At 49.6% G+C, this 16,784-nt stretch overlaps 1 protein-coding gene across 1 annotated transcript in view; it reads right to left on the bottom strand.

Moving 5' to 3' along the window:
* Positions 1-1,409: 1,409 nt before the first annotated feature.
* Positions 1,410-16,784, bottom strand: part of CHAF1A (chromatin assembly factor 1 subunit A) — a 29,569-nt gene continuing 14,194 nt past the window's right edge. The window contains exons 6-15 of the mRNA XM_024569194.4: positions 16,678-16,738; positions 16,212-16,280; positions 10,674-10,900; positions 9,969-10,137; positions 9,712-9,792; positions 8,874-8,966; positions 7,492-7,744; positions 6,422-6,912; positions 2,617-2,713; positions 1,410-1,949 (exon numbers count right to left, since the gene is read on the bottom strand). Of these exons, the coding sequence (XP_024424962.2) occupies positions 1,849-1,949; positions 2,617-2,713; positions 6,422-6,912; positions 7,492-7,744; positions 8,874-8,966; positions 9,712-9,792; positions 9,969-10,137; positions 10,674-10,900; positions 16,212-16,280; positions 16,678-16,738 (1,642 nt within the window). The 3' untranslated portion in view covers positions 1,410-1,848. The remainder of the gene's footprint in view (positions 1,950-2,616; positions 2,714-6,421; positions 6,913-7,491; positions 7,745-8,873; positions 8,967-9,711; positions 9,793-9,968; positions 10,138-10,673; positions 10,901-16,211; positions 16,281-16,677; positions 16,739-16,784) is intronic.

Genomic DNA, 16,784 nt, shown 5'->3' with positions numbered 1-16,784 from the left:
AGATGCCCCCTCAACCACTGACGTGAATCATCCCCTCCCTCTCACCCCCTCCCCAGTGGGCTGCTAGCTGCAGCTTGTAGCCACTCCTCTTAGAGGCCTGATGGCTGGGCCTGCCCACCATCAGCTGAGTGATGGACAGACATGAAGCTTCAAGACCTCAAATACGGTTTAAAAAAATTTTTTTAAATCTATTTTTAGAGAGAGGGAAAGGGAAGAAGGGAGAGAAGTGGCATTCATTTGCCTCTTGCACACGCCTCCCTTCTGGAGACCAAACCTGTAACCCAAGGCTTGTGCCCTGACTGGGAACTGAACTGGTGACCTTTCAATTTGCAGAATGACACCCAGCCAACTGAATCACACTGGTTAGGGCCAAATGTGGTTTGATTTTGAGCAAAAATCCCTTATAATCTTGCCACACAGCAAGTTGCCTCCATGCATGCATTTCACACCCGGGACACCAGCATGTCGGACCCAGGCCTGTCTCCTTTGCTACCATATCTTGAGAATCCAGCATAGCCTTGACCTGTCACTTAGGTCCTACATCTCCTCCCTGTCCCCAGCTGCAAGTTGTCAGATATCTAAAACAGGCCTAAGGGGTCTTGACAGGTAGTTGTGTCTACAGGAGTAACACATGTGCCCCTGTCCTGTGCACACACCTGTATTCACCCGCACCCTGCCTCTAGTAGGAGGTCCTGGCTGGGGCTCATGCCCCTGCAACTGGGGTGCTCCTCAGTCCCACCCATGCAGGGCCTCTGAAGGAGGATCAGGGTATGGTGGTAGTGGAAAACCTGGAGTCTTGGCCCACCACAGAGCAACAGGTTGGGTTGCCCCATCTGGCTGTATCCAGCCGACGAAAACTGTTCTGCATGCTGATATGCCTGCTGGCTCTTCTCTCTTGGGGACCTCAGGAACAAAAACAACTCAATATGTGGTGTTGGCAGGACAGTTCAGGTTGGATGGAGTCTGAACTCTGCCAAAATCTCAGCTCCGAGGCCTTCGACATGTGCTGAGACACCTCAGTGGGGCTGTCACTGCCTCAGTGTGGCACTGTTCTAGGGTCTCAGGGACCAGGGCTCTGGCATCTTCAGGTGGCTCCACCCAGTTTCAACACTCTGCTATGGTGTGCCTGACCCAGAAGTCCATCTGGAAGCCAAGATTCAGATCTGAGAGGCCCAGAGTAGGCCCTGCTCACCTCCCAAGGGGCAGGAGGGATGGGCACGAGTACCTGCCTGCTGAGAAGCCCCACCCTGAACTGGGTCACTAGGGAGGCGGAGGATTTCACAACAGAGATGGGACAGTGCTTCTGCAGAGTGGAAAGCTTGATAAGAGATGCCACAGCACCATGTGGGGTATAAGGAACGGACACCTGGTGGTACAGCATAGGGCACGAGACTGAAGCCACAGGAGAAAGCACACACTCGCTCACAGAAACAATGGGTTGAAAAGATGACAGACACCAAGTCAGGACTAGACAATAAGTTTATACACGTTCACGTCAGGTCCCGGTGCTAAGCTGCACCAGCAGGGCTCCAATTCATTTATAAGCATTTCATCATGGTGTCTGCTCAGGGTCCTTAGGGCAAGATTAGGCTTCCCTGTACAGGCCAACATACTGCGATAATGCTTTATTAAAGGGCAGAATAATATGCAACTTTGGGGGGAAAGTTTTTACAAATATCAAAAAGAATGAACCAAGCATCCTATATACTCTCCATCCCTTAGTGGGGGATGGTATGCAAAGCAGGACAAAGTGCTCTTTACACAGGAATCATAGGACTTTCAAGTATCCGAGAAGCATCTGAGAAAACCCTAACCATTCTACACACACACATGGGCCAACTCGGGTGCTCAGGAGTGGCCAAGTGAGCTGGAGGGCGTGGGGCTCTCGCTGGTGTCCCTTCCCGCAGGCCTTCCAGCTCCAGGAGTGGTTCCACACGGGTCCTGGACCTCTGCAAGGCAAGACAGGTAGGGGCTTCAGCCGGTTGTACCTGTGTCACTGGAGCCTAAAACAGCTCTGGGAGCCTTCTTGGGGTAAGATGCCCCCCCCACGCTGATCCAACTGTGGTTAGAAAAGGGGCATGGCTGTAGCCCCCAGGCCCCTCCCCGCTTTCTAGACAGATGTAGTCCCTTACCACCCTCAGCCACACCCCATCACTCTTCTGCTCACAGAGGAAGAGCCAAATCTGGGGCTGAAGTTCATGCCCAAGGTGAGGAAACCGGGGCACTCAGGCCGAGTGGCTCTGTCAAGGATCACCAGATGTCAGGCTCCCTGAGCCAGCATCACTGCTGCCCTCCTTTTCCCTGGAGAAGCTCAGTTCAGAGGCAACTCGCTGGTGCCAAGACCCCGCCTTCTACACTCTCTGACACCTCCCATCCACCCTTCACCTTGGCAGACAATCAACCCTCAGTTCTTTGGTTTCTTAAAAGCAGCTTAGGGAGCAAAGTCAGACCCTCCAGATCTCAACTGGACTCAACCGCCCACCCCCACCATTAGCCCAGCCCATCCAGGGCCTTTCTGTACATTACGTACAAGAGAGGCAGTTAAAGAGTCCGAGGGTGTGCGCCTTCCCCCGCACCTGCCAGTCAGTCTATGGGAGGGTCAGGGGCCGTTCTCACCAGCAACATCCGAGATGTCCATCATTACACAGTCGCCATCCTCTTCCTCCTCTTCCTCTGTGTCTGCCTGGAAGCCATCCAGGTCCCCAGCTCCTACCTGAATAGACAAGGGGGCAAGGGCTGTCACTAAGGGCAGCCCAGTATGTGCCCCTCCTGCTACAGGTGCCCACACACCTGACCCCTCTACCCATTTCAGCAACACACTGAAGGAATCCATTTGCTAGCCAGTGACCAAAGGAAACCTTGGGGAGTTCCCTCCAACGAAGCTCTGAAAACTACCCCCATTGTATTTACCTTACTAAAATGTAATTTGTGAACTGTTTTGAATTAAAAGTCTGGGTTTCTGGTTTGGTTTGAAAGGGAAATTGGTAAAGCACACACTTTCTCTACATTTATTATTTGAAATAAATGGCTGAGAGCTCAGTTGGTCAGTGCTTTCTCTGTCCCTTCTGTCTCAGACCTGTCAACTCTCAATTTATGCTTGAACCAGTTTGGCCTGTGCGGTATGCCATCTGATTAACCAGACAGAAGTCAGGACAGACGGAAGAGCGGGGCTAGAATTTCCAACAAGATTCCTGGGCTGTTTTCACTGGCATTCAGCAGAGTGGACAGCAGGGCAAGATGGAAAGTAGCAGGACCGACCCATTGTAAACATGAACCACCCACACAAGTGTTCACTCTTTCTGTAAATGAACAAAGGGAACCAGCAGAGGAGGTAGGATCAGATTTCAACAGAGGGGCTACTCCTCAAACACTTCAAAATTCCTCTGCTACAAAAACCTGTTTGCCTGGAAAAGGGATGACAGAGCAGCAAGATCTGCCCATTGGGCTCCGGCCTGGCTGGCAGACTGGGCTCAAGTTTGCAGCAGCATCGGTTCCTGGTGTGTATGCTCCACAACCAGACTCCTTGGTGGCTGGAGCATCCCTGGGACAGGAACAGCCCCCAGGGCAAAAGCAGGAGCTGCCACGGTAGGATGCTGAGGGTGGTTTCTAACAACCAGTTCTAAAGAACTGAAGGACCAAGAATAGCAGACAGTTCAGCTCTCAACTATGCAGACTTGGGAGTGTCTGGATCTGTTAAGCAAAAGGAACAGACATTTCATAGCCTTTCCTGGTCACTGGACCCTCCAAACAAGAAAAATAAGTTTAGGGGACCCACCATCATAATGCTACACACACATGACAGGTTACCCCACAATGGGAACTTTGAGTGACACTTGAGGCCACTGTGCTGAGTGGGCGGCAGCTTAGTGTAATGAGAAAGCTCCTCGCCCCACTGTCCCTGTTGCATGCAGTGGATGCAGAGATGGAAAGGGGGGAACATGTGGAACAGGCAGGAGTTAGGGAGACATTTGGCAATTGTTAAGAACTACGGCTACGTAACACCTGTTGTCTTAGTTTTGCTTTGATGATAGAATATATTTGACTGGAAAGGATATGCAGAACCTCTCCCCATTTTAAAATAAAACCAAGGCCAAGATGTGAGTCACCTTGGTGGCACAGACATTTGGTGGCAGAGCTGGCTGGCGTCTCAACCATCCATAAGTGCTCGCTCTTCCTGTAACACCTTGTAACCCCAGGGTTCATGATAATTTAAATCTAAATAAAGATTTAAAAACATTTCACACACATTCATAGTTTAGCTCCGACTACTTCCAACGGTGCAGAAACACTAGTTAGCAGCTTCACCAAAACGTAGGAGCAAGTGTTCCACATGCTCCTCCAGTCCTCCCTTTTAGAAAGTTACATGTGTCTCCCACTTCAGGTAGGTGCAGTGTGCTGGCAGGCCTTGCTCATGCAGCCCCCCTGCCCAAGACAGAACTGGAGTTTTATTGGGGGAGGAGGGTGGTCAGGCCTCATTTCCCAGCCTCTCTTGCAACCCGCAGTGGCTGTGACTAAGTCTTTTGGCCAGAAAGATACAGGTGGAAGTTGGCTGGGGTGGGTGTCCCTTTCCAGCTAAATGGGCTGTCTCCCCAGGGAGGGGAGGGCTCAGCCACCCTCATCCTGCAGGCAGGCCACACACTAAGGAAGGAGGGAGCGGGAGAGAGGAGGACTCAGCTACAGGACTAGGAAGTTACACAAGCTCAGGACTTGTTGCTGCAGGCAAACTCCCACAACATAGGGGCTCTGTTACCTGAGGCCAAACAGTTCTGGGGATCCAGTGCTGTCAAGCAGGGCATTGTAGCTTGAGTGCTCCAAGGAGTAGGGGTGAGGCTGACTGCCCATAGAACCACTCTCAGAACATCCAAAGAGCCCATACCCACTGTGGTGGTCCATGCAATGGTCCTGGACCCTTCCCATAGGACTCCCTGAGAAGGGGCTTTGAAATGCAGACTTTAGCCCCCTAGCACCTTACTGAGTCAGAGTTGTGGGGGCCAGCATTCCCAGATCTCCCAGGGGTTTAACCCCCTTCCTGGAGAGTGCTTCTGCAACAAGGAGCTGAGTCTGCACCGGCCGCATCATTGGGCTGCTGTCCTGTGTGTACCACTGGATGACAGGCTCTGCTCCACTGATCCCTAGGCATTCGCTTTCTCCCATATCTACCTCTCACCCGGGAGGGCACACCCTGGCTTAATTAATTCCTGGAGGCCTCAATTAGAGAATAAAGCTTCTTACCACCAATGAAATGCATGCATTCACATAAAGTGCCTGGGACGGTGCCCAGTAATGGTGCAAAACCACCATTTTCTATGTAGGGCAACATAGGTTACAGATCTAATGAAGCCCATCACTTCGGGCTGAGGCCCAGGGAGAGAAGTGTTTGTGGGTATGGGGCCCGGTCGGATCCCCACGGCACCAAGCTGAGTCCACAGGCAGGCAGAGCTGTGCACACAAGGCACCTGGCAAGGGGTTCTAGGGAGTGACAGTTGACATTCGGATGTTCTGATGGTCCCTCTTGCTGGGACAGTTTAAGGTTTATGACGGACAGACATCACTCCAGGGGCAATTTAATTTTTCTAGCCTCCTCACCCTGATGGTCACTTTATTTTCTAAGCTGCAAAGTAACTCATGTCAGAGGAGCAGGGGGCGGAGCGGGGAGTGGAGAGGGTGCATGCCGACTCTCCTCCTCCATCACCGCGGCTACAGCCTTCAGAGCACGGCTCCCAGAGCAGCACCACTCTCTGGAAGAGGGCTCTGGACACGAGCAGGAGACTCAGCTCCTACCATGCCTTCATCAAAATGTGTAGCTCCGTAAGATGCTGGCCTAAAGTGAGGACCCTAAATTGAAGAGCCATCAAGCCATGAAAAGACGACATAAAGGACCCATACAGGCATATAACTAAGTAAAAGAGCCAATCTGAAAAGCCTACATACTGTGTGATTCCAAAGATGTGACATTCTAAAAAAGACAAAACTATAGATGGCAAAAGGATCAGCAGTTGCTAGGGGTTAGGACGGAGGATGGAATAGGCAAGACAGAGGACTTTTAGGGCCATGAAACTATTCTGTGTGATACTGTCATGGCGGATACACATCATTACACATCTGTCCAAACCCATAAAATGGACAACACCGACAGTGAACCCTAATGCCAGCTGTGGACTTTGGGTGATGACGACGTGTCAAAGGTGAGCTCCTCAACTCTTAAAAAGCATATAGCTCTGTGGGGGATGTTGATGGTGGGAAGGCTGTGTGTGCGTTGCAGGGTAAGTAATATGGGAAATCTCTACCCTCTCCTTAATTTTGGACAATTTTGTTGCCTCAATTTTGCTGTGAATCTAAAAAACAAACTTTATTAAAAATAAAAAAGTCCTTTTAGGGGCTTCCCTGCCCCACCCAGGCCCTCCGGCCCCCTGTTGCTCACCTGTCCGTCGTGCCTGCGCTTCTTCATGAACTGGGTGATGCACATGCTGCCCGCCGACTTCCTCTTCAGTGAGACGGGTGTTCCCTGGCTGGGCCCTGCGGCAGGGACAGTGCCACTGTCCTCCCTGGTAGCCGAGGGCACCATGGTGACGTAACTCCACTGGCACGGTACGGGCAGGTGCTCCTGATCAAAGCTCTTCAGCACCTGCGGGTGGACGTACCAGCACATCCTGAAATCGGGCCTCTTCTCATACACTGAGTTCTCGGAAATAATCCGCTTGAGCCTGGCCTTGGAGGGGACAGTGTTGTCCTCACTGGTGGTGGGGGTCTGTGGGCGGGAAGAGCCAGGGCTCGGAGGGCTGGCGGAGCTGATCTCAGGACTGCTGGTGTCCTTGCTGAGCAGTCCTTGGCGGCAGCACTCTTGGAATTCCCGAATGATCACTTTGCTTCCATTCACGTTCCCGTGCAGCAGCGGAAGCAACTGGGCCAAGACTGGTGGGGAGAGGTGGGGATACAGGTGGCTGTCAGACATGGGGAGAAAAGCAATAAACACTGCACATGGTACCTGAACCTGTCACCAAAATTGAGGGACATGATCAGCTTCAGGTGGCCTTTTAAGGGTAGATTTAAGACACATAAACTTGCTCCGGAAGGGATTCTGTGAAGCCCAAACCGCACAAGGCAGATTCATTCAGATAAAACTATCGTGTCTGACTTTATACACCTATTTCCTCAGTCATACTCTCATTCTGAGTCACTGGTCCTCCCCAGCTTTGAACAGTGAGGAGGCACAGAGGTGAGGGATACGAGTGACCCTGGGCCAAGCACTCTGGACCTGTGCCCCTCCCTGTCGGTAAATTGGGCTAAACTAGCTACCTTGTATTGCTATTGCGAATATCAGAGAAGAAACAGGTGTGCCCAGCAAGTGCTGGCCTTTGTGATTTATTGGAAGAACTTCTAAATTATTAATCCACTTGCCTAAGACGTCTGCCCTTGGCCCTGGACCAACCTGGGCCTCGGAGCAGGTGGGAGCCTGACCCCCTTCTGCCCCTGCCCCAAGCCAGCACTCACTGTGCTGGTCCCTCTTCTCTCTCTTGGAGGCCTTGGGCGTCTGCTCCTCCTCGGAGGGGACTGTCTCTAGAAGGCACGCCGTGAACTGCTCTAGCACCTTCAGGTCGGCGCTGTCATCCTTGTCCGCCGCCCAGACGCAGCCAATCCTCACGGGCTGGAGCACGCGGAACCGCTTTCCCTTGGCTAAAAACTCATCCCACTCCTTGGCCTTCAGCTTCTGGCGGACCTTGTGGTTCTCAGGGTCAGCACATTCCTTGCAGGTGAGAGAGCAGACGCTTACTCAGTGTCCCCACTCCTCTCTACCCCAGGCACTGCACTGTAGTCCCAGCCTTGGGGACAGTGAAGGAGAGAGCATTTGGGGGCAGTTATTCGAAGAGTCAGGGCCAAGGCAGAAACACCACCTTAATGGTTCCCACCACATCCTAGTTGTCCCTTCCCTAGTATTACAGGAGATGAGACGTGCAGAAAGCTTTCCTAGATTGAATGGTAATGGGCACTTCTGGTGCTTTAGATGCTTCTATCCTGTCTGGCTGTGACAATGAGTCACAGGTATACAAGAGGCCTCCGAACTCCACTCTTGATTTTCAGGTTAACATGTGATTCTGGGAGGTGTAGAGCTTGACCCAAAATCAGATGCCCAGTACAGCCACAGGGCCGGGCCTCTCCCACAACAAATGATATCACTCAGACAGACATGCTTATGGGCCCAAGAAGACTCCAGTCTGCCTCACTGGCCAGAAATGTATATGGGACTCATCCCCATTAAGTCTGACTGTGAGACGAGTCATTTTACAGTTCATCACACCCGTCACTGTTTTACCACTGCCCCAACACCACAGCTGACAGGCTTCTGGAGTCCTAAAAATGGCTTATGCCAAAGTTCAACCATGTGGCAATATTTAGAAGGTGGTGGTGGTGGGCTAAACTTGAAGGGGAATTGAGTGAAACTTCTGGAAAGATGGGAAGTTCTATATTTTATTTCAGGTGGTGATGTTGCCAATTATTAAAACCCATCAAACTGAATAATTAAAATGTGAATGTTTTGTACGTTAATTACACTTCAGCTAAACACATGTTAAAAAAAAATGTTTGTCAAGCTGACCCATGAACCACAATCAGTCTCTGTCCAGGGTTTCTTCTCCATCCCTCCCATCACTGGGAATTCTCTCCCACCTCCCAGACAAACCCCAGCACAGGCTCTAGCACTCCCACAAATGACCACATGCTGGGATCACCTGCATAGCTACAAGGAGCAAGACACATGTGGCTCAGCCGTGGGTGGGCTGGGACCCATTGGCACTGTCCCCAGGTTAGCAGCCATCAAGTTCTGGCCCCAGACTGAGCTCCTCTTTGACCAGCCTCCTCCCCATGCACCCTCTCACCTCAGTTACTCCCTCGTCCTCAGACAGGTACCCATGGGGCACAAAAAAACCATCATCCTCATCTTCATCATCTCCTACTTCATCATCATCATCCTTTAAAGAAAAAAAAACATATGTTCACATGTGGAAATAATACATGCTTCATTAAAAATTTAAATCAGTAGCCCTGGCAGGTGTGGCTCAGTGGACTGAGTGCTGGCCTGCGAACCAAACGGTTGATGGTTCGATTCCCAGTCAGAGCACATGCCTGGGTTGTAGGACAGGTCCCAGTTGGGGGTGCACGAGAAGCAACCACACATTAATATTTCTTTCCCTCTCTTCCCACCCCCCCAAAAATAAATACAATCTTTAAAAAACATAAAGAGGTTAAAAAACCTTAAAATCGGTAGGCCCTGGCCAGGTAGCTCAGTTGGTTAGAGTGTTGTCCTGCTACACCAAGGTTGCAGGTTCAATCCCCAGTCAAGGCACATACAAGAACTGATCAACCAAAACCTCATGAACTAATTCCATTGTATTGCAGTGGGGGATGAAGGGCAGGCAGCACACCAAGGACTGATGTCACCCAGTAAGTCAAGGAGTGGTGGAGACCTGGGTGAACCAGAGAGTGGGTGTGCCCTGTCTAGAAGGGGCGACTGTGCTAAGTAACAACCCACTACTGCCAGGCAGATTAGTGTTGCCAAATAAGGTGTTCCAAGAGAAGCTGGAAACCCAGATGTGAGTCATTGGCTGACATTTTCAGACAACTCTGTAGATGACAGAGAAGTTGCGTGAGTGAATCCAGCCCAGGGCTGCCGCGGTCCTTTGGTGGAAGCCGGGATCATTCCAGGTCTGCACTCACCCCTTCACTGTGAGAGAGAGACTCTCCTGGCTCCTCCTCTTCCCACTCTTCATCACTGTCTACCTCATAGTCCAGGAGCTTCTGAGAAAACAGACACGCAGTGCGTCACTGCCATCTCTCAGGGTTGGGAGGAAATGGCAGAGCAGAGAAGCTAGAATACTTACGGAGAGAGACCAGTGTAAACAAAGACAAACTGAGAAGGGAAAACTGAAACACAGGTGTGCCCAGACCACTGGCACTTCGGCTTGCATGCTCACCCTGTCTTGGGCCCAGGGGTCCCTTGGATGGATGACTGTCGTCCTCTTATTCCACGTCCCCCAATATGCTGGTCGGTGATTCTCAGAAAATTGTAAGAGCTTCATCCTGCCAAACTTCTTCCTTTCAGGAACACCATCTACTTTGCTGCTCTCCACGATCACCACATCGCTGAAGGGTAAGACACGGCGCTCAGTCACATGCCTCCCCAGCGACGCAATCACCTAGTCTTCCCAAGGGAGCAGGCCACCCACAGTCTACAAGGGCAGGTAACCATTAAGCAGCAACACCATCTGCCCCTGAAGAAGGCTAAGAACATTTATTCCAGAGACACAAAACCAGGAGAAACAGAGTGATGCCATGTTGCTGCCCCATGGCATGTCTGTGAGCAGCGTCATGAATAAGTCAATCAGCCAAGAGCAGGGGAGCACCCCTTCAGGGAGGCCAGCACGGAAATGGATCCCTCCCAAGAGAGACTGGGACGCTGAACAGGCAGTACGCACTCCAAAAGCACACCTCAGAGATTTCAGAGCCTCACAGGAAGCCAGAAGAGAGGTCAGACAAAGCTCTGAACCTAGGGCTGGAGACATGGGAGGGAGATGACTGGCCCAAGGACACAGTAGGTCAGCAAGGGACCAGAGTCTATAGCTAGGCCAACTGAGCTTTGACTTCTCCAACAGGCAAAGGAGAGTCTCCAGGGCACTAACCTGTTTAAGAACTCTGCATTCCGGTTAGAAGCCACAGTGGATCCAGACCTGAGAGGCTGCCGGCCTTTTAGATCTTTCAGGAAGGAGAAGCTGTCGCTCTGCTGCTGCAGGAGCTGGTCTAACTGATCACAGAGGTCTTGGTCAAAGGCAATCCGACAACGAGGGGCGAGGACCATGTTCTCTTTAATTTCAAAAGGGGCAAACTTCCCACAGGAGCCAGCCAGGGTCTGAAATGGAGATAAGACGGGATGGCACACCTGGGCAATGGATGCCACTCAGCGGAGGCATCCAGGTAGGTAAGTCAAAGGAGAGATGCCGTGTGATGACATGAATACAGGTTTTTGGCACAGGTGAAACTACAGGGACAGAGCAGTGGAGGTCACAGGCTGGTGGGGGAAGGAGGGAACTAGCTACGAGGGAGCCATCAGCAGCGATGGCAACACTGTAGATCTTGACTACAGCAGTTGCTATATGGCCTCATACATCGTCGAAACTCATTCAACAGTGAACTTACTGTAAATTGTACCTCAATAAATCAGACTTTCCTTTAAAGAAAAAAGAAAGATGACAATTAAGACCTGAGCTGTCAGGTGAGGAAACTAAGACTGGAGAGTGTCCGGCTTACCGAGAGATGCAGTTTTATGACACAAGATGACCTTCCACACTGGGTCAGTTTCAACACTGAAGGCAGACACGAACCGGAAACACTGGTGTCAGTGTGCTAAGAACCACCCACTGTAAATTCCAGGAGGTTTGATTTACCCACTCAGGCTCCTTCCGTATTGTTAATGCGTGTGTCAGTGGACCCCAAGGCTGGCAGCACATGAGAGTGTAGAAAGTAAGGACAACCTGTGTCTGTAGAGTCTGATGTAAGAAAGCCAGCCTATCCCATCAGCAAGGAAAGAGCAGCCGAGGCCGGCAACCCTCATCATAGCCCTGTAATGGGGTAATGCACGGGCTGTCAGAAACCCTGACGCCCATACCAGGCTCAAGGTGTTCTACTGGACGGGACCCAGACTCCAGTGTTCTTTTCTGTAATTCATGGATTATGCTATTACAGTTGTCCTGATCTTCCCCTCTGCCCCCTCCCCAGCACTTCCCACTCTCTCAAGCAACCCCCCCGCCATTGTTCACATCCATGGGTCATGCATCGAAGTTCTTTGGCTACTCCATTTCCTGTACTGTACACCCCCATGGCTATTCTGTAACCACCCATTTGTACTTCTTAATCCCCTCACCTCCTCACCCATTCTCATACCCCACTCCCATCGGGCAACCATCAAAAGGCTCTCCTCAAATCCATGATTCTGTCTCTGTTCTTGTTTGCTTAATTTGCTTTTTAGATTCAATTGTTGATAGATATGTGTTTTTGCCATTTTATTGTTCATTGTTTTGATCTTTTTCTTAAATAAGTCTCTTTAGTATTTCATAATAATGGTTTGGTGATGATCAACTACTTTAGTTTTTTTCTTGTCTTGGGAAGCTATCAGCCCTTCAATTCTAAATGACGGCTTTGCTGAGTAGAGCAATCTTGGCTGTAGGTCCCTGCTTTTCATGACTCTGAATCTTTCTTTCCAGTCCCTTCTATCTTGCAAAGTTTCTTTCAAGAAATCAGCTGACAATCTTATGGGAACTCCCCTATAGGTAACTAACGTCTTTTCTTTTGCTGCTTTTAACCTTCTCTTTAACCTTTAGCATTTTAATTATGATGTGTCTCGGAATGGGCCTCTTTGCATCCATCTTCTTTGGGACTCTTTGTGCTTCCTGGACTTGCACATCTATTTTCTTCACCAAATTAGGGAAGTTTTCTTTTATTATTTTTTCCAATAGATCTCTTAATTTCTTGCTCTTTCTCTTCTAGCACCTCTATAATGTAAATGTTGGACCTCTTGAAGTTGTTGCAGAGGCTGCTTATACTATCTTAATTTTTTTGTTCCATATCATTGACTTGATTCTAGGCTTCATCAACTCTGACTGGATCATTTTCATGCTGCTGAGGTCCTCACTAAGTTCCTTGAACATCCTTATAACCAGTGTTTTGAACTCTGCAGCTGTTAGATTGCTCTTTTTCTGGAATTTTGATCTGTTCTTTCTTTTGGGCCATGTTTCTTTTTCCCATTCTGGCAGCCTCCCTGCGTTTGTTTCCATGTATTAGGTAGAGTGGCTTTGACTCTGTCTTGGTGGTGTGGCCTACTATAGTAGGTGTCACATAGGATCCAGTGGCACTGCCTCCCCTATTCCCCAAGCTGGGTACCCAATGTGCACCATCCGTGTGGGATGACCCTAAGCAAACCCTCCTCCTGTAGTTGAACCTTGACTGTTCTTGGTAGGTCAATGGGAGGGATTTACCCAGGTCAGTCATCTGCAAGGATTGGCTGTGACCACTGACCACCACCCTGTGCCCTCTGTGGAGGATCAGCTGTGCAGGGGCAGGGTGGTGGTGCTCTAACGTGGTCTGTAGCTGCCTACTGGGTGTGCTGGCCCTGGGGTTTCCGGGTGGTGCAGGCCAAGGTCAGCCCCCACTGTATTTCATCCATGGCCACCTTGTCTAAGCTATAAAGCAATCTGAGATGGCTGCTAATTGTGCTGGGCTTGGAGCTCACTGAGGGCAGCTGTTCCTTCTTTGAGAGGATTTAGGAAGTTGTGAAGGAAGAGCCAACACCAGCCATTCATATGGAAAAGCAGTTTGAGCTGGCAGGTTAGCTGGGTGGAGCAGTCTCTGGGGATCTCCAAAGAAGGTCAAACAGAGCGAAACAGGTTGATGGAGTCTCAGATATGGCACAAGCTTGATGGCTCAGTGGTTCTGTGGGGGGAAGGCTCTGAAAAGGGACAATGACCTTTGCTCACCTTTATGCCAGACACCCTAGTTTCTCCCTGTATGCCACTGGTGCCTTTCAAGTTGCTACCCTGGTGCTGGAGCTTAGAGGGAGTGAGTCTGAGTAGGTGAGTCCATGTGTGAACTCTAAGAGGAACTGTTTGGGTCTCTAGCAGTTTCTTTTACCGACTCAACCCACACTGCCTTTTGCAGCCATAAGTTGTGGAGGCGTATCTTCCTGTCACCGAAACCTTGAGCTTATGGGGGAGGGGGGAGCCTTGCGGTGGGACTGGGACTCCTCGCTCCTGAGGTATACCTCCTGAATTTTAACCACCACACATGGGTATGGGACCAGCCTGTTCTGCATCTGCACCCCCCCACCAGTCTGGATGGATGTGGGTTCTTTAATTCTGTAGTTGTCAGACTTCCATTCCACTTGATTTCTGATGGTTCTGAGTGATGACTGTTCTATATTTTAGTTGTAACTTTGATGTGGTTGTGCAAGGAGGTGAGCCATGTCTGTCTGTGCCACCATCTTGACCAGAAGTCCCCAGTGTTCTTTAATGCTCCTTGGTGATGCCAACTGACACCAGAGGCCAAGAACCAGCTGATTATTCTAACAAATAGTTGGAACACTGAGCATAAATATGGGAAAGGGCCATGCCCCACACTATGAACACAGAGAGTTCTGGTTAGGCTGAGGAACTAGACATAAAAAACAAAACCTAGACCCTTGCTGGTGTGGCTCAGTGGATTGAGCGCTGGCCTGTAAACTGAAGGGTAGCCAGTTCAATTCCCAGTCAGGGCACATGCCTGGGTTGCAGGCCAGGTCCTCTGTTGGGGGCATGTGGGAGGCGACCAATTGATGTTTCTCTCCCTCTCTTTTTCCTTCCCTTCCCTACTCTCTAAAGATAAATAAATAAAATCTTTAAAAAAAAAAAAAAAGGCACATTAACAGACTGAAAGTATTTGTGGTGTATACCACCAAGGATGAAAACCCTGCCTATATAAGTAATTCCTGGAGACCAGGACAGAAAGCCAATCCTGTAAAGAAATAACATGGCAAATGGTCCTGACTGGTGTGGCTCAGTGGGTTGAGCGCTGTCCCGCAAACTGAAGGTTTCTGGTTCATTCCCAGTCAGGACACATGCCTGGGTTGTGGGCCAGGGCCCTGGTTGGGGATGTGTGAGAGATGGATGATCGATATTTCTCTTCCTATCTTTCTCCCTCCATTCCCCTCTCTCTTAAAAAAACGCCAAAATCAAAAACATGCTCAACTACACTAGACATCATGGAAAATGTAAAGTGAAACAAGGATATCAATTTTTTACCCATTAGGTGGGCTAAGTTAAAAGAAAATTTGAAGAGAGAGATATGACTATGGAAGAACGATCAGAGACACGCAGGGCTACTGGCTTTGAAGATGGAGGGAGAGGCCACATTCCAAGGAATGCAGGCACATCTAGAAGAAGAAAAAGATCAGGAGACAGATTCTCCTCTGGAGTCTCCAGCAAGAAACACAGCCCTGCTAATTAAGACACTTTGATTTTATGGCCCTGGCTGGTGTGGCTCAGTGAACTGAGCGCCTGCCTGTGAACCAAAGTGTCGCTGGTTCGATTCCCAGTCAGGGCACATGCCTGGGATGCAGGCCAGGTCTCCAGTAGGGGGCTCATGAGAGGCAACCACACACTGATGTTTCTCTCCTTCTTTTCCACCCTTCCCCTGTCTAAAAATAAATAAATAAAATCTCAAAGAAGAAGAAAAAAACCACTTTGACTTTAGTCCAGTGAGAACTGTCATACTTCGGATATGCAGAACTGTGTAGTAATAAATTTGTTATGTAAAGCTTAAAAAAAAAAGTTATCACGTCCAGTGGTGGTGGCAGGTAGGGAAGATTGTATTTTCATGTTTTGGGGAATATACACCTGCATTTACCTTTGGGACGGCAGCAGACAATTACTACTACAATCTCACTGAAGTGTATACCCTTGGGCCTAGCAGCAAGCCCACCTCCAGGTGGCCATCCAAAAGGAAGGCACCTATGCAGAGAGGTGTGTCAGTGACATTCACGGCACCACTGGTGGGGACATCGATAGGAGAATGTTACCTATACACCGTGATACTATCCACATAAAGCATTATGCAGCAACAAAAAAGGATGAAATAGACCCACATGTGTCGAACTGGCAATGTTACAGTGTTACAGTGTTGCAAACAAAGCAGTGACATCATAAATTCAGATCACTCCTGATTTATATGTATATAATAGCACAAATATACAAAGGGATCTAAATGCAGAAATACCGGGAAGGAAACCCGTACAACAGAGGAGATCGGCTACCTCTGGGGAATACAGGGAGAAGGAAAGGGGGGAATCTGGGCTCTGCATAAGCAGATGTGACTTCAGAGGGTGACTGGGCGCCAGACTAGAGAAGAGGAATTCTGGGCTCTTGTTTTATGCTTAATCTTGCTTCCCATCTTGTGGGTAAAGTCCCGAGGATAAGGACTAGATTTTCTCACATCTTCCCACACAGCTTCTCACACAAAACTGTTCATGAAGCAACCTCTAAACACGTGGCTTTTAGCAAATGGGCCACTTTTTGCCTTTTCAAGGACACAGTGAGAACTTCCAGGCTCTACCAGAAACAGAAGCTCCCTTTTGTTTTACCAAAGGAAGAGCCTCACAGCGACAAAAAGCAAGGCCAAAGAAAGCTGCTGCTCACCTTGGGGGCCTGTGGAGTCTTTGGTTTCTGGAAGAATCTTGTGATTTCGGCTTTTTCGGCTTTAATGCGCTGTAATTTAATAGAAGAAGAGGAAATGAGGAATTGTGTGTGTCTGCAACACACAAAGGCCCTTAGAACTAAACCCCAACACTTTTAAGTTGAAACATTATTTTGACGTTAATTTTTAAAACCCATCAACCTCTCAGCTGGGTACTAAATAATCTCAAGTGTCAGAGGTACTCTTGTGAGCAGAAAGACTGGGGTATCAAGCTAGCAGGCATGTGACAGGCCAGCATGAAAACAAGCTACAGGAACACATGTACACACACGACAGTCCCTGTGGAGCCACTGGACCTCCCAGGACTCAGGGAATACTGGGCAGCAACAGGCAAAAATCCTGTTTGTGACAATTCTAGGACCCACTTCTCAAACAGACCGGAATATGGAGGTTCTGGGAGGTGTCTACCTTTTCCTCTTCTCTCAACCGTTTCTCCTCTTCCTTTTTCCTCTTCTCCTCCAGCTTTGCCCTGTGAGACATGAAATTCGGTTTCAGCCAACCAGAGCCTGATGCAC

This window comes from Desmodus rotundus, chromosome 9, assembly GCF_022682495.2.
Source record: "Desmodus rotundus isolate HL8 chromosome 9, HLdesRot8A.1, whole genome shotgun sequence".
Lineage (NCBI taxonomy): Eukaryota > Metazoa > Chordata > Mammalia > Chiroptera > Phyllostomidae > Desmodus > Desmodus rotundus.
The sequence above is the reverse complement of the archived record's forward strand: the minus strand, read 5'-3'. Positions and strand labels throughout refer to the sequence as shown.